This window comes from Arvicanthis niloticus, chromosome 17, assembly GCF_011762505.2.
Source record: "Arvicanthis niloticus isolate mArvNil1 chromosome 17, mArvNil1.pat.X, whole genome shotgun sequence".
NCBI classification, from domain to species: Eukaryota; Metazoa; Chordata; class Mammalia; order Rodentia; family Muridae; genus Arvicanthis; species Arvicanthis niloticus.
The window spans coordinates 27,242,811-27,266,056 of NC_047674.1; the positions used below are offsets into that span (position 1 = coordinate 27,242,811).

Genomic DNA, 23,246 nt, shown 5'->3' on the forward strand with positions numbered 1-23,246 from the left:
AAGGAGGAGAAAGAGTGAAGAGGAAAAGGAGGAGGAAGAGGAAGAGGAGGGGAAGGAGAAAGAGAAGGGAAGGAAGAGAAAGAAAAAGAAGATGAAGAAGAAATAAAAAGAAGAAAAAGAAGACAAAGTAGATGAAGATGAAGACAAAGAAGAAATGAAAGGAGGCAACAAAAGCAGAACAAGCTCCCCTTGTGCCAGTGTCACCGACTGTTCGTGGAGCAAAGGACTGTCCATTACCCAATGCTCGCCAGATCAGACAGAAGGCCAGGGTAAAGCAGACGAAAGCCCAGTTCCACTCATGGTTCTTCCCAACGGTGGACACGCCCATGAAGATGAAGATCAAGGTCTCGCTCACGCTGCTCAGCATCTTCATGAAGTACTTGATGGTCGTGTAGGACTTCTGAGACACGTTCTCTTCCACGTACTTATTCATTGTCATGGCACACGCTGTGATCCTAGAGGGGAGATGTGGCTTCCATTTAAATGTCGCCTCTACCACAGTTAGAATGTCAGAGTCGGCTCCTAAACCCCAAACAATCACACTGCCTCCTGCCTGTGCGGACACCTAAGTAAGCCCTCTACCTTCTGCTCATGGCCTGTGGACTCTGTAAAGGAACAGGATTTGCATATAACTCTCGCCCTCTCTGAAGGCCTTCTTTAATACTCATGGTGTAAAGCACCCTGCCCTATCCAGCTTTCTAGACCCTTCAGCCTGCTTATTATATACCCATGTTCTCTTACCAACCCATGGTCACCATCAACCATCTTTTGAGCATCCCAAAATTTAAAGTCCAAAATAATTTGAAACCCACTATCATCCCATAAAATCAACTCTCCCACCTGTACATACCTTATCCCTATATTATCTAAAAACCTTGATACATCATAACCTCAATCAAATATTCCTTTATCTTAAGCCTACAAAATAAAACCCTACACTCTCTCCAGTTGCAGTAGGATCCTCCCTCTACTCTCACTCTCCCTCACTGAACCCCTCTCCATATGACTGGGTATCATCCATGTTGAATTCTTCCTCATGAACATGCCTTGGACCCACTAAGCCATCTCCTTAACACAATGTCTGCATTCTGGGCATCATCTCAACTAGTCTATTTGGGTCTGTTTCTGCAAATTTCAAGGTAGGCCCCAGGAATTCCTAAGTAAAAAGAGGGTTTGTTTCTTTTCTCTAGCATTCTCCTCACAATGTTGGGGCCACTGTGTTGCTGGCTATCACTCTTCGGGTAGCATATCTGACATGGCATCTTTGCATACCTCAGAGAAAAATCAGATCAGACACATGCTGGCAAGGTGGGCACTGGTGTTCCCTGTGCGTTTCCTTCACTGAACCACACATTTCCTATCCTTGCCTCACTGCATCTGGCACATCTGGCCCACACCTCATACCTTAACTGCCTATAACTTGCAGAGCATGCCATGATTTTCAATATCATCTGCTTGTGGACACACAAGGTCATATCTTTCCAGGATATCACTCCCTAGCCAACTCAAATGCAACTCAAAGATGGAGTTGTATTTTGCACATGACAGCACACACCAAGTCTGTATGAAGAGGTATGGTCACCATCTAGTGCCACAGGACTTCATTATCATAATGAGCTGACAGGGAAACAGAGAGATGGAATTCTGGTGAGCTGCCTCAGCTTCCACTGAGTGTAACTGAGCCATAAAGCAACTGCCAGGCACAGTGTATCTGGTTCAACCCCAGAGTCACACCAAAGCTGCCTTCACTGCCTTCTGCCTATGAGGTGGCCTCCTTAACCCAAGACATTTGTTTGTAAGGAAAGCTACCTCCAATGACATGAGACAGTTGAATAATGCAAAACTGAGATGCTCTGAGACCAGAGCCAGCAGAGAGCCACAAGCCTGTGTCCTTGCAGCAAAGAGACCTGTTCCTCAAATAAGTGTTTTCATATTGGTTTTATATGAAACAAAACAAATACTCCACCTCTGTGAGGACCCTGCATTTAGACACAATGCTACCACCACCAGAACAAAAAAGTGTTTCTTTTGGATTTATATGAGTGAAGACAGTATAATTCATGCCCATTTCCAGAAGAAAGGGCGGCCTTTAACATGAGCTAATAAAACCAAGCAGCCACAAACATGGCCAAGCCTCTGCATAGCTGAGGGCTTATACAATACAGTTTTGTGTTTAAAGAACCTTCCCTTGGAGCCAGGGACTGAGTAAACTCTCTGTTTGGGTTGTGTCAGCTAATCCTCATAACATGTTTACGAGGCAAGTTCTATTGTCACCCCCACTTTTGGAAATAGGAGAACAAAGGTAGACTCAAGATTTCACAGCTAGTAAATGGTGGTGCCCAAATTCTCATCCAGGAAGTCAGAGCTGTTTGTAGACCTGACTCTCACACCTGGGAGTTCTCAGTGAGCCCAGTGGTCTTATGGGTGAGAAGGCTTATACTTCGGTTTATGTGAACTTCCTTGAAAAAGTCAAAATCAAAAACCAAGTTGGTGATGGAAGCTGTGCTCCTTCTAGAAGCTTCTAAAGACTCTGTTCTGTTCGTGCTCTAACTTCTTGAGGCTGCTCACAATCTCTGGCTTGTAGCCACACCATCAGTCTGCCCCTAACATTTCCCTGATTCTGACAATTAACTCCCTCTCATAAGGGTCTTGTGACCATGCCAAGGCCTTGAGGTTTATTGCTGCTTCCGCACCCCAAGAGCCTAATTGAGTCTCACCTGCAATGTCCCATGTGTCTTATAATGTAAGTTATCAGCAAGTTCTATTAATTGGAATGTAGAAGTCTTTGGGTACTCCTGGTTAATTATATCTCAGAAATCCAGCTATTTTTTTTTTTTCATGGTTTGGCATAATCTGACAGGAGTAACTGTGGTTACATTGCAGGCTTCTGAATGCCAGGCACACTCTCTTTAATGAACATCCTCTGTGCCAGCCACTCCACCTGTAATCTCCAGACAAAGTCTCACTAGGTTGCTTAGGTTGGCCTAGAAGTTTCTCTAATGCCAGCCTTGAACTTGCAATTCTCCTGCCTCAGCCTCCCCTAGATTTATAGCGCTGTACCACCAGACTCAGCTGACTTGAATTTTTAAAATCAAATGTTTAGAAATTAAGATTCCCTAGTACAAAAAACATGATGAGAAAGCCACACTGGAGTCTAAGTCGTTTTTAGGGAAGAGAGGCGCAGCAACAAGGACAAAGGAGTTTATCTTCAACGTTGAAAGCATAAAATTTGGATATAACTTATAATGGCCATATTACTCTTTAAATTTTCTAATCCCGTGGGGGAGGATGCTTAAAGATCAAGGAGATCTATAAATATACAAACAGCTATGGAGAATAATGATTACCAAATTCTCATTACTTAATTTCCCTCTGCTACTTTTGTTTTTAAAGGGAAACACCACCTGCTGTTGAGTATTAGAACAGTGACCAACTCTCCTTAGTTCTGTGGAAATATCTGACTCAGGTGTGCGTCCCTGGGTTTAGTGTGACAAAAGAACAGTCTAACTAGAGCCTCCATGTTTTAGGAAATTCTAGTTGAATTGCTTAATTCCACCATCATTAAAAATACTGGCCTTTCGCATTCCCAGTATGACCTGACTCTGTAGCTCTTTTCAGTGAGCTATTCTTTACTCCATGCATGTTTAGCTCTCTTATTTGTAACAGTAGGCGATATGACTATTAATAGATATTTTATATCAACCAAAATTTTCTGAGCCTCTCCTGGTGAGAAAGTCTGAGCTGTGGCCAGCGAAGATCTATGAAGGCTGGTAGGACACAGATTCGGCCTCCAAAAGCTCCTAATCTGAGGGGAGAAATGGTCACTGCCCCTCAACACCTCGGGTACAAAATGCAGGAACAGAAAGGACACGTTAACATTGTCTTCACAACCGATGACACTCGTGAACAGCAGCTGTGGCTGCTGCACAGAAACTTCTCAAGATTAACCAGTCACTACCGAGCATGGAGTAGGAGAAGCTCATGAGAATGTGATCGATGACTTCTGCAGGAGACCGATCTGTTTTCTTCAGAGATTTAGTCCCTGGTAGGTCGCTTTTCCCTCAGTGGGTGGCCTTACATCCATGTACGTAAAGACCACACTATATACACTCTGGGTTGTTATTTTCTATTTTTATTTAAAGAATAGGCCATGAGGTTTGGAGATGAATGTGCTGTTGGGGGCTTCGGGAGGAATTGGAAGAGGGAAGTGAGGCTGGATGTGACTAGGACACACTGTGTACATGAATGAAATTCTCAAGGGGTAAATAATCATGTGAAATCAAAAGAAAGAACTCGTTAGAAGTTTGGGGAAGGAAATTGTTAGTTAGACCACAGAGAAAAGTGCCTTTGTGCATTTTTAAGCCAAAAAATCAAGAAAGAAAAATGGGAAAGAAGCACAGCTTCCCTTCCCTGCCTGCAGGGGCGCAGTGTGAAGAGTCCCTGCTGATAATAAGATTCGTGAGCTCTTTACATAAAATGACAGTATTTGAAGACAAACTAATCACACTCCCTGTACATTATAAACTGTCCCTGGATGACTTATACACAATGTAAGCACTGGGTAAGTGGCCATCACCCTCACCCAGTCAACACTATGCCATACTCCTTTACAAATATTTCTGGTATACTGTCGGTGCAATTCATAGATGGGGAACTCACAGATGGACAAGTGCCATTTAAGGAAAGCACAGAAGTTTGAAAGAAAGAGGTTGACATGCTCAGGAAACTGCTGGAAAATCCTGGAAGCCAGAGGGGAGTGGAATGACAACCCTGCAAGACCAGAAATGAAGTCCTGGGTCAGAAAACAATAGTTACACATAACGATTCGGAGCTCCTACCCGGTTCTGTAGGCAGGAGACACTGGGTTTTATATCTGTGAATGTAACTATCTCCGGTCTCCATCATCTCTGACTCTAAGTATATCTCCTAAGTCTATGAGGAGCAAGAAGAACGTCCCCACTCAGTATATGCCAGGCATCGCTGATGCATCTTGACCAGTTACTACATGGACATGCTCTCAATAGGAATTTGACATGAGCTGAATTATACTAGACAAGACCCTCTGGAGGAGCGGCACATACACACAGGGCAGATTTGGAAGGGTGCAAGCCAAAAGGATAAAGATAATTGGTTTCCCTCGATAGCTTGTCATTTGATTTTCAAAACCCATTCTAGCACCTGGTCTATATAACACACCAAGACACGGACATGTTTTGACAGGTGTTAGGTTTCATCATGAGAGACCACATAGAGGTCAAATGTTCTGCTTTGTGATTATCTTACCTCAGTTTAACATAACTGCACGGTGATTATCACCAATTTAGAGATGGAAAAGTAAAATCACTGTAATTAGTGGGTTTTGCATCCACTGGCAATTGAGGTTTTCTTTATCCTGGAATTGCTTAAAATATAGCATAGGCAAAAATCATGCTAGCTAATACTACCTCAACAGGGTCTTCAAGGGTGAGACAAAGTTTCTACTTAAATAATCTGTCATTTGACTATTTGTGAATAGAAAATTCTTCCAGTGATCACCTTTGTCTGTAGGAGGCTATGATTTCATTATAGCAGCCCATGAAGCCATCTCTAGACTACATATTCCTTCTATCTATATGTACTTTGAGAAAGTATAGACTTGTATTAATTTCTGCTTAGCTTGGTTCTGTACCTGAGTTGCTACCAAGTTCAGGTTCTTTGGCTAGACGGTCATGATCTTTAAAACCATTGGAACTGAGCATCAGTACTGAAATCGGGGGATGGAGGCAGGTTTCTGGTTGTAAAGATAATGTGTATGTACATGTATATATGCGTATGCATATATATGTATATATATAATGTGCATATACATTGTAAAGATAATGCATATATCATTTGATAATGCATGTATCATTTCTGTACAGATATACATAGACATGCTTCTGTGTTTTTATAGGAAAAATGCCTATTATTTAGAAGTTTATTAGAATAAATACATTTAAAAATAGATCAGTCAATTTTCTAATTTTAATTTTGATCTTAACATTAGGAAGTTCTTTCTAGAATCAGAGCTGCTTTGAAGTGTTCTAGGAGATAGACCATTGCACAGTTAATTTGCTCACACTACAAATACACATGTGGTACTAAAATGTGTAAATAAAATCACAGGAATAACACAAAAATTCCTATATTTTCTATGAAAACTTTGCCAACATGAAGGCCTACTCAGAGTCAAGCCTGAAGTATTGAAGACCTATTCAGTAGCTTTCTCTGTATTGATTAAATCCAGGTTTTATGGTGCCTCTGGGCACAGTGTAGATCCTCAGAAAAAAGAATTCACTCATGTGAAGTAAATGAATTATTCCAGAGCATGAATTTACTATAGAGTGAGCTGTCTCTTCCAGGAAACCCAGCGACCAAGAGAAAGTGAATTTGACGTATTACAAAATGCAAATAAAATTGTTTTCAGAGGAAGACTCAAGCATAAAAACTGAATGTCCTTCTATAAAGTATGAAAAAAATGTGAATCACCTTAACTACTGCAAATAGTGGGTTACTCCTATTACCTTGTCCTCTCCCACAGACCACATACTGCTTCCTCTATTTTGCATAAAGGCTTCCAATTCAACTGGTTTCAACTTCAATTCAACTCCGTGCTTACATATTGCTTGTTGGAACCTGATGTAGATGGGATTTCACGAAGTAGGATCACAAGTCATTGTCTAAAATTCAACAAACCATAAGGAATCGCAGGACTGTGAAGCTGAGTGACTAGCTGGAGAATGTTGAGAAATATTTCCAAAGAGCCTTAAAGATCTGGTCTACTCTTAACACAGAAATTAAACTGGAGCCCTCCACATGGGCATGGTAAAGATGGATCACAGGTGACACTGGGTGTGGGAGATGCCACACCTTTGTGACACTGTTAGGTACAAAGCATTTTCAAGGTTGTTCCTGTGTCCTGGGATCATGAGCTCAAGTGGCTGCTTCCTGGAGTCTCTTATGGCATGTGTGTTAGAAGAGTGTGTCTGTGAACCACATAAATAGTGCAACACTAGGAAAGGTGCAGATGACTTGCTTCATCTAATAGAATCCGGGATTCTGTATGCAATGGTCCTGCTAAGTATTTCTAAATGTAGCATCATTTTAAAGAAAGCAGGTGGGACACAGTCAGTTGGCTCGGGAAAGGGAAATGCATGGGACATGAGGTGAATCACCTTACTTAACCCTAGAGGCAGCTGGTCCACTTAGTAGCCCTAAAGCTATGAAGCTCTGGCTTTTCCTCCACAGAACCATACAATGATCAGTTACATACGAATGGAAACCTTGATGTAAAAGAGACACAGAGGTATTTGCCGCTGTTTTTATTGTAACAGAATAACAAGTGTATCCCTTCTGTGGGGAAAGCATAGAATGGGTTTCAAATACCTACATGGCAAGGGTGAGAGACAGTTTTCTTCCCCTCCTCGGAGTTCATTTTCTTGGAGACCCCACAGTGTCTCCACCCTGCTTTCCCACCCTCTGAGAATGTTCTTCTTTTCATCAGTGAGATCTCACCCAAAGTTTCATCATTTCTATCCTATTTGTAAAAAGTGAGTTCCCCTCCCCCCATAACATGTAGTCAGGGTGCACTGGATGGCTGTCTCAGGCAAGCCAGCTGTAAAACCACTGTCTTCCATTGGCAACAGCCTTCACTTTTTATGAATCGGGGTTACTCTTGATAGTTTCATTCAAATACTTCTCCAAGCCACTGCCCTTCCTTTGAAATGTTTCCTAACAGGAATTGGCTGGATATATCTCCCCCACTCTCCAAGCAGCTGGGTTGCAGATACACAAAACCCAATTTCTATGTGCATTATTCCTTAATGCTTCTGAGGTACTCAACCACGACACAGAGGATGCCAGTGTGGACAAAGAGATGGTTTGGTGAGCAAGGGAGTTCTTGGTGTCATGTCCCCAGTGAGCCATACCTGTTCGTGTAGGGGTTTTACTTATTTGCATAATATAGCAGGCTTGTTTTCTTTAATGCCTTGTCTCTACTCCCCACACTCACAGAACTTTGCTCTCCTATTTGAACTGGGCACCTGGCTACAAGAGCACCAGATGACTCAAGTTACCTCAAATAGCTTCGGATTAAGCATGAAGACTCGTGGGAAGGCAGGCTTGGCCACTTGGCCAGTTCTCTTGAGAACAGTGAAAACTCAGAGCTTTGATTATTGCAAAGGAAGTGGCACAGGAAGAAAGAGAGAGGGGTGTGCTTTGGCTTGAAGAGGAATGTCACATGGCTGCTCACTGTGGGACACAGCTTATCCTCAGGGTCACCCAGGATATGGCCTCTCCATGCAAAGGACAAATAAAAAAAAATTGCGGTCTTGTAAATCAAGGTGAGGTAGTCGCCTTCAGGTGCCCAATAGGTGACAGGAAGACCACGTCTTGACTCTGTATTAGATGGATGTCTATCCATGTTAAGGTTAAGTATCACATGTTTCTTAACATGTGATACTTAACCTAAAAAAAAAGAGAGATGTTTATTTGTGCCCAGAGATTCAGTCAGTAGTCATCTGGCCCTCTTGCTTTGGGCCTGTGGGAAAGTATACCAGTATGTGTCAGAGAAGCTACCTTATGGTGGCTGAGAAATGGAAGGAGACACGTCTCCCAGTATCCCCTTCAGGAGCACAGCCCAAGTGATGTGATTTCCTTCCACTCAGCCCTACCTGCAAAAGGTCTTACTATGTCCTATAGGTTGGCAACAAAGCCTTCCCACTATGGGTTTTAGGGAATCTTTTAAGATTCAAACTATGACACCTTTGTATTTGAATACCTTATTCTAAGTTGTTTAATGTTGTACAACTAAATCATAAAATCCTTTGCCTTTTCCTACAGTTTAAACTGTTTATTTGGAGCCAACCAATCAGTACCGAAATAAAGTCAAACATCATTCTAGTTAGAAAGTGATTGTCACTTCATTATTAATTTCAAAAAAAAAGTTCTGGAAAGAAAAGATAATTATTTTGTAGCAATAAATCAATACGTTTTACTTACAATTCATTATCTTGTTTTACAGTTTGAACTAAATATTAATAGAAAGCCATGTGATTTTCTTTAACTTGGAATTCTTGAAACATAAGTCAACAGTGATATCACATATCTTCTCTTTAAAGGGATGTAAAGATTGGTAAAGAAACCATCCATTGTTAGTGGCGATGGCACTGTCTTGTTACACATGTCTTTGTTCTTCAAGGAGACAAGGCAGAACCAGTTCTTGAATTGAGACAGCTTGCTGAACTGTTTGGTCATTTTAACTTAGCAGGCAAATATCACTATATTTTCTTCTTTGCAGAATTTCTAGTCACACCCCAAATCTGCCCTCATGTTGTTACTGAAGGAACCCAGCACCATAACCAGGTCCTGCCAGGAAAATGGTGTCAATGTTCTTCTGATTTAAATAAATGTTACCATGGGAATTTTCTTAAGTAGGCCAGGCACACTGCTTATTGTTTATTTGATTCATTCTATTGATGCATTCTGGGAAACTAATGTGTATTTGGATGGTACAGTCATCACCACACCAGTGTGGCCTGCCCACAGAATCAGAAGTGTGTTCGGAGGCAAGGAAGGCTGGCTGTCAGGGCTAAAACCCAGCCTTGATTATCTTCAACACTGGGCCACACTAATCATTTCCCAGCCATCTATAAAGAAGATGGAAACAAAACCAGTGCCCTTTCTTTGTTTTTGGCTTTTGTGACAGGATCTCAATTCGGTAGCTCAGGCTGTCCTCCAACTCATGGTGGTCCTTTCAAATGTTCACCCTCCAAATGCTGGGATCAAAAGAACATGTTCCATATCCACAAACAGCTGAAAATAACACTTTTGACATTGTTTTCTTTCTAAGGAGAGGAGGCAACCCAATTATTTTTAATATTAAAAGTTATATGACTTTACAAATCCATTTCACAAAAATAGTCGCTAGCCCAGACTACAGACTCTGGTTCCTTTTGCTGATTGTTACAGGGCTTACAAGCTCTACTCAGGGAGAGCTGCAGTCCAGATGGAATGTTGAAGAAATTTTTATCTAAACCCCCAAGAGGTTTCTAACTGATGCAGAGACCAGGGAAAGTTACTAAATACTGGCTGACTCTCTATGGCTTGTTCAATTTGCTTTCTTACACAACCAAGGACCACCTGTCTACAAGTGGCACTGCCCACAGTGGGCTTGACCTCCTATATCAATTGAATGAATCAATCATCAAGAAATTGTCCCACCAATGTGCCCACAGGCCACTCTGATAGAAGCAATTCTTCAACTGAGGTTCCTTATTCCCACACAATTATATTGTATTGTATTGTATTATATTATATTATATTATATTATATTATATTATATTATATATATACAAATTGGTGATGCTGATTTTCATAGCCCAAATTGCCAAATATCATGATTTTTAACATCCAATTAAAATAAAAGTCACTAACAAGTTTTTCTATAATTGTTTTCTTTTTCCTACTGATACCAAACATTTCCTCTTAATTGCACTACTTAATTTTTGCTAACTGCATTTCACATGTTCAAAAGCCATGTGTGGGCAGTGGCCATCACATTAGACAGGCTAGAAGGGAAAACTAATACCATGTCAATCCTGGTATTCGTCAGCTGACTCTACATAAAGAACTAAAAACACAGAAATAAATACAAAAGAGTTCTTAACTTACCTACATAATTCTGAGCTATCCCATTTCAAATTCCCTCTTAAAATAATTCTTACCCTGTTGTCGAATCAAACTTGGGCAAGGGCTAATAAAAGATAATAAGCTTTTTGTTTGTTTCTTTGTTTTCTCTTTTTCCTAAAGGTTCCCAGATAATTATAGTTCTTCTTACTTTCCTCTTGTCTACCTGATTTGTTGCCTAATTTTGACATAATTTCTACTGTTTACCAATTTCTACTGCATAACTAACTATATTTGCTTAATCATATGTGATTTCAAAGAGCTTGGTCATGTCCAGGTATGATATCAGTGAAGGAGTAAGCCATAACTGAAAATACAGTTACTGCTTCTTGTGTGATGTAAGGCACAGTAACCCAGGAAGAAATGCAAGACCATGAGTCAGAGATCTTGGGCTCCAGGCTTGGTCTCTGCATCCTTCCTGCCAACTCTATCTACTGGAGGGTGAATGCTCAAGATGCTTCTTGTGTCTGAAGTATGTCATCATTGTGATGTCTTATGCAATAGGTTATGTGCAAACCCATGGTTTCCTGTGATTTCTAAGGTTTTTACATTTTTTTTTTTTGACAACAGCAGTAAAAGACCTACTCATTCTGTCATGGAGAAAAATGACTTCATACCCATGAGTATCAAAGTGATAAGCACCTGGATGCTGCAAAGTCCAGTGAAGAATGAATGAGTCGAAGGCAGCTGAGCCCACAGCCCTAACTCTTCATTTGAACCAGCAGCATAAGCTTACGTTACCCAAAACTCCTTCAACATGGTTCTTTCCACTTCCCCCATCTGATGCAAATAGACCAGTTACACATTTCTCTCAATTATTACCACCTAAAGTTAAAGTAGCTAAAACCCAAGTTACCACAGCCTTTTGAGACCTTGATCTGCTCAGTTTTGCCACATTTCTGAATGAATGGTGTTGTTTGTCAATGACCTATGTCCCCGTTTTCTTACGAAGAACTAATAAAGATACTCAGAATCAATACAATATAGAAAACAAGATAAGTGTTCTCATTCCTCTCAAACTGTAAAATAAAGGATGGTTGTCAGGCATACAAAGAAAAATATGAAGAGAGAGGAGGATGCTTACTGCAGTAGTGACCACCCCAACCACAGGCTGGACCTGCACTGAGACCTCAGTGCAGTGGCAAACATTCTAGAAACACCTGCACTTTAGAACTTCCTTTTTTGTTCTTTTTCATGTCTCTTCTCCCTTCCCCATTTTTTAAATGTGGACTGGGCTGGCTCAGCTTCTGGAGAACCAGAGTACAACTATAAGTACCTACCAAGATAGCCTGCAGCCAAGTAGATCTGCGGTGTACAATCCATTAAATGATGCTAAAAAGTTATTGGTCCCTACTTTCTTTGCAATAAATCGGGTACAATAATTTAACAACAAATAGAAAATATTTAGGAAGTATCATTCAGAGGAGAAACTCTATGGAATTATTTACCCTTTAGAAAATGAAGAAAATGTTGAACATCAACTCTCTTCTCTGAAGACATGAGGCATTTCTGAAGTTCCTGGTGCCTGGGGGTGGGAGGCATGGGGAAAACCATTCTTTCTCTCTACACTATAAACTACATAGTGGCCAAGTACCTCTCTTCAGTATAACATGTTCATCTGACACTGGGGATTTGTGCGAGGTACAAGCTGAGAACCAGAGCCTGGTATCCAAAGGGAGATAACAAACTTCCATCAAAGGTCATATTTTAATGGATTTTATTCTGGGGAGAATGAAAGCATCAGTCAGAGCCTTCAAGAAAAGAAGGTAGTATCCCTCATCACCTGGGAAGTCACCATGAGCATGTTCTGACAGAAAGTTCAAAGCATATGCATGAAGCCAAGAATTTTTAATTCCTAAAAGACCTGTTAGTTGCCTCCCCATTCTTTCAAAGGTGCTTCAATAATGAAGTGTCCATAGCTATTGATATGTGTACAGAGTGGTATGGAAACCTTCCTATTACTTTAAGGCTACTGTTATGGAAAGTAAACTTGGAACCACTTAGACAAAAATGCATCCTACACACACACACAGACACACACACACACACTCATACACAGACAGACACACACTCACACAGAAATGCACATACACACACACAAACACACATGAACAGACACATATACACGTACACACATATACACACAGAGAAACCCACATATATACACACATTCACATACACATTCATACACACATACACTCACATACACACACATACGCACAAACACAAACATACACATACACACATACACACACAGACAAAACTGCACACATACACACACCCCTAAATCCCACCTGAAAATACAGGTAGGTAGAAACGGTGCTTTCACATTCAATGAAGTATCAAAGCATTAAGCAACACCACAAAAGGGGAATCCAAATCCGAATCTAAGTATGCCTGGGAAGGTCAGAAGACAGCTATACCTTCATCACATAGTATTTGATTTCATTGTCTTGAGTGGCTGTCAAACAACAGTCTCCTGATGATAAGCAGCAGAAACAAGCCTTCTGAATGTCCAGAGAACACTTGCTTCTGCTATCTCACTGTAATCAATTCACAAATTCAACTTTCCACCCTGAATGTCTGGTTTTATATTTTCAGCCTAAAGGTAAGTTTTTTTTGTTCTGCAGAGCAAGTTTCTTGCCAACCAGACTCTTGTGTTAACTGCCTGATCATTTCACAAGCTCATTCCAGGACTGGCTTTCTAAGAGTTCAGCTAAGGTCAAGCTCCTGGACCAAAAGCCGGAGTCCACAAGGGCAATATGAGGAGAGAGAAGAATGGAAGAAGAAGAGAGAGCCAGCGAGGATGGAAGGTGGAAGTAGACTAAGTTTCCTAAATAGTAAGGAAGTCCTTAGGGAGGAGTGTAGAAGCTGAGATCACCTGGCTACCCTCCTGCCTATTTGCATTCCTGGTATTACAGTCTCTTCTCAGCAAACGATAGAGAGAACTCAACATGTTCAGCATCCTTGGCATCTTAACTTCCATTGAACTTAGAATTTTTTTTAATGATAAGAATCTAGGTAACAGGAAGAATGAGAATAATTTCAAAGCTCAATGCAATTTAAGTCCAAAAGAATTTTGTTAGTTCCATAGGAAGAGTCTGGATGCATACTTCTCATGACATGGATATGATGTATGACCTGACCAGTGTCCCAGGGATACTAGTAACTACAGCCTGGAAGTTCATACAATGAACCACATGGAGAGTGCTTGCGCATGTACCTGTTAACATACCTACAGAAGCACCATACCCACTCATGATTTGAGCAGCATGCTGACCGTGGCACGTTAGAATATAGAACCCACTTCTGAGAGAATTAGTGCATTGATGTAAATACACCCTTCCATCTACCATCAGAGGATAATGGCTGTACATGGTAGTTTTAATCTCTTGGGATCTCTTCTTTAATAGTTCTTTTATTAAATTTGGTATAATGTAGATGTGGTAGTTTGAATGAGATGCCCTTTATAAGTTTGAGGTTGAATACTTGGTCTCCAGTGGGTGTTGACTGGGGGAGGGTTAAGCCCAGTATACTCCAGGCCTCCCTAACATTGCTCCCACACCCACTTCCACCCTCACCCAACTTCTCCATCATTCACCTTCTTCAGGAATCCCCATCTTCACTCTTGAACGTTGTACAAAATGATTAATTATAGATGGTCACTTTGAGCATTCTAAACATGTGACATACACAGTCTATAGACAGATTCTGAAATCTAAGGGTCCTATAAACCTGTTTCTAGAACTAGACACCAGGCCCAGCCCACACTCCACTACAGACCTTGTAATCAGCTGATCATACGTTTTCAATGATTCTGCTCACACAACAGTGAGGACACTGGAAGTCACACAGTGATATGAATAGCAACCAGGAGCATTTCATTACTGGGTCAAACTGGATTAATATGTTGCTTTATTTAGGTTCTCTTTGAAAGGAAAAACCACACAACCTTTAACTCGTGGCATTTGTGACAGTTACTCGTGTCTTTTATGACGGTGAGTTCGGCTTCTTCCCTTTGCCGCTTTGCCCCACAGACACCATCTGCTTCTGAAATGAATGTGCTGCCAAAAGGCATGAGCCCAAACGCTTTCTAATCTAGGTCCCACCTACAGCAGGTCCGGGGGAAAACTGCAGGAAGAATTAGGCCTACACTACAGAGCAAAACCCTGTCACACAGACTACAGTTTACAGGGAGCAACTGAACGTCAAAGCAAAACAAAGGTAGGAGATCCACTATGCTTTCCTAAGGTGCTTTTCACTGGTCCTAGGAAGAGTGTAACTGTCATACAATGGTATTGCTTTGGGGAAAACTCTCCATTGACTAGCTCTCTTCAGTTTAACATCCTGAAGAACCATGTGATCCAAACACTACCAATCTGCAGTTTACAAGGAAAAGTTTTTTAAAACCTTCCTCTCAGATAGTGACTAAAACGGTGATTATTGTTTACTTATTATTTATATACAAATATATAATGTTATATAATGATATATCATAAATATGTTATTTTATAAATAACTAATTTTGCTTAACTCATAAAGTTATTTGCTTCAAAATAATTTAAACTCCTCATCAAAAATTTAAGTTCAATATTTAAAACAATCTATTTTAAAGTCTATGTATTAAAAATCTATTTAAATTTATCCTGAAATTACAGCATCATATCCATTGTATCCTGTATTGAATGGTTTAAATAGTTACCAACAAACCTACTGTGTGTAAGATCATTCAATTAGACACAGAGAAACAGCTCTAGAACACCACGGGCAGTTTATATGATGCAACCTTACTGGAATATTTTGCAGCCTCCCTCAAGAAGCATGGGGATCAGACTCATAAAATGTTGTTATCTGATCTAGGTCAACAATCAAGTTCATGACTATATTTGATAGGAAACTCCAGATTTAGTTTTAGCACCTTTTTCATGTCAGCTCCACATTGCATTAGCATAAATTTGGGTAATAGATACTTTCATTTCAGTGTAACAAAAGAATTTTAAAGAAATCAAATTCTAGTTGTTCTCAGGATAAGAAAATCTAGTCTTTTACAAAGCTCAGTCAACTTAATATCTTAGGATGCAGAAGTTCAATGAAACACACAAATCAGGAGCTGTTAGCGGTGAGTTACTTACGCCATGATGCCTGAAAGGTGGAACATTTCAGCAGTGATGTAGGACAAGTAGCTGTACAGGAAGACAAAGAGCGGCTCAATGACCCGGATGTTGTGGGTGAAACGGGTGGTGAACGCTGCTATGAATCCCAGGAGGATGCCAATCAGTACCCCTCCAATCCCCACGACGAAGAAGTTAGCGATGCCAGCAAACACATCTACGGTCTGGATGGTTTTCATCTGGCAGAAGGACTTGAACAAGTTGTACAGGACCTGGGGGAATGAGAAAGCACACTTGTCGATCCCTCCAGGGATGGACACATGTCAACAGTTAAAGTGCTTGTCACACAAGCATGAGGATCAGTGTTAGAATTCCTAACACCCTAGCAAATTTGGAGTTGGCACGGGTGCTTGTTTGTAATCTCAGGGGAAAGAGAGGGGACCTCAGAAGCCAGCTGACATTATCAAACTTTGGGTCCAGCTTTGAGATCTTACCTCAGTACAAAAGAGTGGATAGAGGAAGACTCCCGGTGTTAACCTTGGACCTCCGAATGCACACACATTTACACACACACACACACACACACATGCGCACACTCACACCAGGCACGCGTACATGTGCACATGCGCGAACACAGGAGAGAGAAAAAAAATACTCCTCCTAGTTTTCCCCATAATCACCCTGGGCACAGACAAAATCATTGAAGGAGATTTGTTCAATGTCAGGGGAAATCATTGTGTACTTATTTGACATAGATAATAAATATTCTGGATTTCAATAAACAAAATCTTTGACAAAAACTGTTTTGGTGTCTTTTCAAACAAATATTTTTGAGATGTAAAAAGAGAATGTTACAAAGTTATCACTCAAATTATTTCTAAAGCATTAGTTTTTCAGCTATTACCTGCAGGTATATTTTCAAATACTTGCCTGCCAGTGCCCCACGGAAGGATTCCTCCTTCCAGGAAACTCACCATCACTTCATATCCCATCTTCTTGTTCCACTCACATATGCAGCATGCCTGCTATCGTGTAAAGTCCTGAGGATGCTTCTTAAAGAGGTCATTTATACATGGTATGTGATCACGTATGGTGTAAACATGTTGTAGCTTCACACACACTTTATGCCTCTAAAGTAATAGGACCATTCCTGTTTGGTTTTTTAGAAGTCTTGATTTAATGAGACTTCAAGAGTGCTACTCTATGTTCAATAGGCCATGTGTTTTCACCTGTGTGTGGAAGCCCCAGAGCCGCAAGTCAATATGTTTTCATCCATGTGTGGAGGACCCACGCTATATGGAGCAACATATTTTCATCTGTGTGTGGAAGCCCCAGAACTATGTGGGAAGAAAAGGACTGGCTTTGAAGCCTCATTGCTTTTTCCCACAGTAACAGAGACATCTTCAACTCAAACCAGCCTTCTGTACTTATTTCACTGTGGAATTTAACATTTTGAATTTTTTTTAATGTTAATCAAAGGATTTATAAGTTTGGTAATGCTCAATCAGAGGTGTAACCCACTACCCAACCTAGATATATCAGCTATCTTTGACTGGTGGAGATACGTGAACATCTGCCTCCCTGTCTCCAACCTCTTTCTCTCTCTCATCACCTAGCTTCTCCTCTCCTTCTTCTCCTCCTCTCCTTACTCCTTCTCTTCCTCTCAGTACTCCTCCCACCTTAGCTCCTCCTACATATCACCCTGTTAAAATAAAACTTTTCTTTCAAAATACATTTAGAGAATAATTATGCCTATTTGTACCAGTGAGGTACAAGATAGTCCTAATACCCAGTCCATTATTTTGTTGACTAACCAGAACCTCTGTCATCTATCCTAACTAAAACACTTAGTTCTGAACCTGGCTTTTTCCTTGGCTTTAGAATGAATGTCAGCTGAAAACCATCCACTCAAATCTTTTCTCTCAAAGTAAATAGCCAGGATTGGCTATGAGACTATAAGTTTTCAACCCCACCAGAAATCCAGAATGACTGAGTAACATTTAGAATTTTTAAAAGCCAGTTGGGAGGGCATTGGAGACAAGGGATGAGATGTGCCTTCATTTGGCTCTCAGAAAGTGAAAATCAATCAAGGGTTTTTTGTTTTTGTTTTTGTTTTTGTTCTTATACAAATCAATATCAGAGGAGATGTTGGAGTAGAAGTATCCTGACCTGGATGAAGTCTTGAAGGTTTGACATGAGCTCATGTACCAACATGTACCAACAACCTCCTGGTAAGCAGCCATGTCCCAATGCTTGTGAACCCCTGGCCCTATCTCAGTCATTGACAAAGTCTACTACCTCATAGACTTGACATAAATGTTTCCTCCTTTCCTCTGGATTACAAGCTCCTTTGGGTCATCCACCTTGTTAGGACTTCTGTCTTTCATGCTGCTTGTTGGATGTACCAATTCCTACTCTCAGTCACATGTTTGCTGCACAATCCAGGTACAGTAGCAACTTTGGGCCACCACTGCTGTCTCAGGGGATTAAGAGCTGACACATGAATCTCTTGACTGCAAACTGCCAAAAACAAAGGTAACAGCCACCAGTATCTCAGAAGTGGCTTTCCCCAGGTTTGTGATCTGGTTCTACTCAGATGCTATAGGGCTGTCCTAGACTTTACCAGCCTGCACTAGAGAGCCCATCTCTTCCTTGGTCTATCTACCCTACTCTTTGGAATTTTACATTTTCTATTCCTAAGACTCAATGTCTTTGGTTGGTTGCCCAACTTTGGTAAGTCTTAATACATAAATCTTGCCCTCCCTCCCATTCTTCCTCCCTCCCTCCCTCCCTCCCTTCCTTCCTTCCTTCCTTCATTCCTTCCTTCCTTCCTTCCTTCCTTCCTGATTTACTGCTTTCCACAACACACCAAAAAGGCAGAGGCAGAATTCCCCCACTATTATATAAAGCATAACACATATCCCTATTCCTTCCTGTGCTTTTATTTACTGTCATTTTTGCTAAGAAGACAATTCCCTAAGCCTGGAAACTGTCTTCCAAGACATCATTACTGAAGCTTCCATTCTTCCTAAGGGCCTTTCTCAACAACTTTTCCCTACAGCCTTTGGGAATTGTCCTTACCTCTGACCTGCAATACACAGAAGGACCCAAAACCAGTTGGCACATTGCCATTTTGTACTGGTTGCCTTTCAATTGAGTACCATGCCCCCCCCCCCAACAAGATAAGAAACTTCTTCCCAGAGGGAGACATAGAAAGTCTTTTCCTACTCTATCCTTCTTCCACCTATCACACTGAGGAGACTGCTTGGGGAGCTTGAATGCGCTGTACATGAAATAACTGTTATCAGCAGAGTCATGAAATAACTGTTATCAGCAGAGTCGCACAGTCATGACCCTTCCAAACCTGTTTTCCTAGCTACTCAACCCATCCAGTGTGCCAAAGGGTGCTCTGCTTCAAATATTGCTCTAAATATTGGAAGAGTGAAGCTCACTCACAAATACTTTACTTAGGGGCAATGGGCAAAAGGTCCAGTTTGACCAGTTTATTGTCAAGATACCAGTGTTGTGCCAGAGTGGATGGCAAGGTAGAAGCATAATCTATGATTGGAGAGCCTTTGTAAGTTCCAACTTGCTTTATATTGAATCTTTTGGAACTAATTATAACTGCACAGATAGTTCATTTCAGTTAAAGTCTCTAATTTTATCTGAGGTAATCTATACACAAGAGATTTGTAGTTTTAATTTACATATAAATACATGTGTATATTATAATGATGTGTATGGGTGATACAAACATCTCAGGTGTTGGCCCAAAGTTGACATGTATTTTAAAAAATTAAAATTCTAATGACACCTCTGTAATAAATTACTAATAGGCCAATGTGATGGCTGAGTGCTCTCCAGCCTGTCATATGTTCTAAGGCCCATTTGTTGTGATTATTTACAGATGCGTGCATGTGATATTGTGAACTAAACAATTTGAATTCAGATTTTAAATGTGCACCGCTTCAGTGAAGGTGTATATAGCAAATTATGCAAATAGAGTTGTTTATTACAGAAACTCACATGCAAATCACTTTATTGTGAAACATAATTACTTTTTATCATGAATTCCAGATAAATTTGTGATTTTCAAGGTTTAGATTGAGCTTATAATATTCCCTGTTTACCATCCGTAGGTAAAATTCCACCCACAGCCCACAATAAGGTACCACCAAGACGCATCACTAACGTCTGTCTTCAAAGACAGCTAGCTGTCCTTTACCAAGCCTAGCTACAGGTAGAGAATAAGAAAACACTCAAGGAAATTCCATGAGTCTTCTTAGAAAATTGGAACACTCAATGGCTGCATTGCGTTTTAGGCATGATGCTATACATTACTGGGTGAGAATAAATCAATTTGTCACAGACCTCATGGAAACAGTAGAATGTGTTTGATATCTGGGAATTTGTACTATCTTTGGATTTGAAATTGTTTTCATAAAAATAACATAAAGGGTTAACATACAAGTACTCGCTGAAAAGAGTTTAAATCTTTCAATTGTGATTCTAGCTCAGGCTAGCCTTTGATAATAGCATGGTGAGTTTGGTCTGTAACTTCTAGATTTAGTATTGCTTGTGCTTTGAGATACTTGGGTGCTACAATGTCTTCACTTTAACCTTTCTGGATGAGCTTATCATGATAAGGAAGAGGTTGGTTGGTGTAACACAGCTTTGCTCTGTTTGACTGATGTCCCTCAATCTTCGACTCCTGGCGATGCTACACATTTGGCTCTAAGCATCATGATCCATATTTTCACAACTTTTCATATTTCCTGGTGATACGACTCTGGGATTGAGTCAAGGGTCATCAGTAAAATGTCTCCACCTCTGTCCTCTGGGACTCTGGGGAGAAGACAAATAACTGTTTACATCGTTATTCTAGTTGTTCCTAACATAGATTCAGTTCAGTGTGGTATGTAATCAAGTCTGTGAGAGAAATAATATCGGGGAGTTTATCTTTGCCATTATTTGGTAGCAAAACTGGAGGACTGTCCTGATACTCCATGAGTGTATGTTTTGAGGGAGCTTGGAAGTCCAGACATGATCTATCACAGAAAACCAATAGGTTGTCCTGATCGTACACAAGAGCTTCCACTGAAACACATACCCACGTGCTTTCTTTGTCTGTCTCTTGCCTTCACTGGGGCAGCCATCCATCTCTATCCACAAAGCAGCTCATGGTTTGTTTTTTTTTGTTTGTTTGTTTGTTTGTTTGTTTGTTTTGAACAAGTGTAGGAGCTACCTTGGCATCCCCCACTGCATTTGTACACCTTGAATTGTGAGTTATCCAGATTTCTCCTGAAATCGGACTCTGGAAAAACTCAGAGTGGGCCACTGAGCTAACTGAATGAGTCATTTTCTGGGTGGTAGAGAGACCCTATAAGCTGCTCTTTGTTCTGAAAAAAAAAAAAAAAAAAACCCTAACTTTCCCTTAGAAGGAATATAGCAAGGTGTTCTTATTTTTTTCTAAGTTTTCTTTCGCATTAAATAGACTCACTCCCACAATTCCACATTCACAGGTCTATAATCTCCTTTAGCAAGGGTAAAATTTACATATAAATATAAGTCCCAGGGGAAAACCTGAAGCCTGAGGAAATTAGAATGAGTTATAAAATGTCTTCACTGTTATGGCAGTTCCTAGTTAAAATTTAATACCGAAAGTTAATGACCAATCACTGTTAATAAATAATAGAATGTATGAATTGAGTTCGGTTATTTGAGTAAGTTAACTTGCTGTCTGAAAAAATATCCATCTTAGGAACTGTTCTAAAATTATATGACTTATTAACTATCAAATTATTTTCTCCATAATAATGTCCAACTGAAGTTAGTGCATATCCTTTCAGATTATAAAAAACAACCTTTCCTTTACTTCAGGGCTCTGCTTTTGCAATAAAATATCACTAAGAGAGAACCATGCTTGTTCCTATGCACATTACCAAATGAGTCATGAATCTGAAAGGCAAGAGCTTACGGGGAGAGGACTGAGGTTATGTGAAGCGAACTCACTTTAATCTGTCCGCCTCAGTTTCATCTACAAAGTGGTAAGACTGCCTTCATAGGTTGTGTAAAGAGTTGGGCAAGAGAGAACTGTTCATTAGGAGTCAATGGCTACCATTCCAGTCTCCCTCTGACACCACTGGTACAAACTAACCAGTTTCCCTGTTCAGGATCATGTGACTGTACGTACTGAAGGGAGAGCTCTCGGAAGGTCCAGGGATCAGGATAGGATTTGCTTCATCCACCCCAATTTTTGACTCTATGTGTGACAATTAAGAAAGAATTAAAATAATTAGTGATATATATATATATATATATATATATATATGTGTGTGTGTGTGTATCTCACTAATTATATATATATGTAATATAATATTATATATATAATATATAATATATTATATATAATATATATTAATATATATAATATTATATATAATATATATAATATTATATATAATTAGTGAGATACATATATATATGTATATATATACATATATGTTATATATACATATATATAACATATACATATATATGTATATATATGTATAACATATATCTTATATATATGATATATATACATATATATATGTATATATATATTATATGTATATGTATATATATATATATATAAAACATATATATAAGATATATATATTCATTCTGCCTGATGAGAGCCAGGGGTGTTCTCTGCCTATGGGAATGTGATGAGGGTCAGGGGCATGATGGTTTAGTAGAAGAAGATAGAACACATGAGAACTGCTTTCTCTACAGCCATCAACAGCAGACAAACTGTACCCAGAGAGAATATTCCCTAGTAAACATTACTTCACAAGTGTTGAACACTTTGTATATACTAATGGCTTCCCTTCTCACAGGAATTTGAGATATCTTAAATTATTATCAAAGACCATTACTTTAAAAAAAGATCACAGTGCTAAGCCATCGGAGATACAATGACCACAATCATGTTTATGCTCTGTAACTTGGGGCTTGTGCTTTGTATTTTTATGAAGTTGCTGGCTGCACACTCTTTGGGGGCCCCTTGAAAAAAATGAAAACAAGGAGCTAATTATAGCCTAATAAATGAAATATAGGTAATTAATTAAAATGTACGTTAAGAGTGTCAAGATCATAACACAAGGTCATTAATCAAAGTGAAGGGCTCTGATGGTATGAAATATGTCCTCAATGTTCCCTCCCCTTTCCAGACATCCAGTCTGTAGATTTTTCTCAGTGGCCAGCATCTTTGAACCATAGTGATTGTTTGGTAGTTACAGATTTAGCAAGATGGGATCTGCCCATGAAAAAGACCAAGGCAAAGTTCAACAGCTGAGACTTTCATTCTCATCTTCCAACTCTATGGAAGGGTAAGGTGGAAGGTGAACTTGATAACCTACATCCAATGATGTAATCAGCCTACAGCCA

General features: G+C 40.0%; 1 protein-coding gene across 2 annotated transcripts in view; it reads right to left on the reverse strand.

The window, feature by feature from the left end:
• The window catches only part of Slc9a2 (solute carrier family 9 member A2), an 81,405-nt gene that overhangs the window by 25,180 nt on the left and 32,979 nt on the right, over positions 1 to 23,246 (reverse strand). For both annotated transcript variants that reach the window (XM_034522015.2, XM_076914955.1), the window contains exons 3-4: positions 15,837 to 16,087; positions 238 to 455 (exon numbers count right to left, since the gene is read on the reverse strand). In XM_034522015.2, the coding sequence (XP_034377906.1) occupies positions 238 to 455; positions 15,837 to 16,087 (469 nt within the window). The remainder of the gene's footprint in view (positions 1 to 237; positions 456 to 15,836; positions 16,088 to 23,246) is intronic.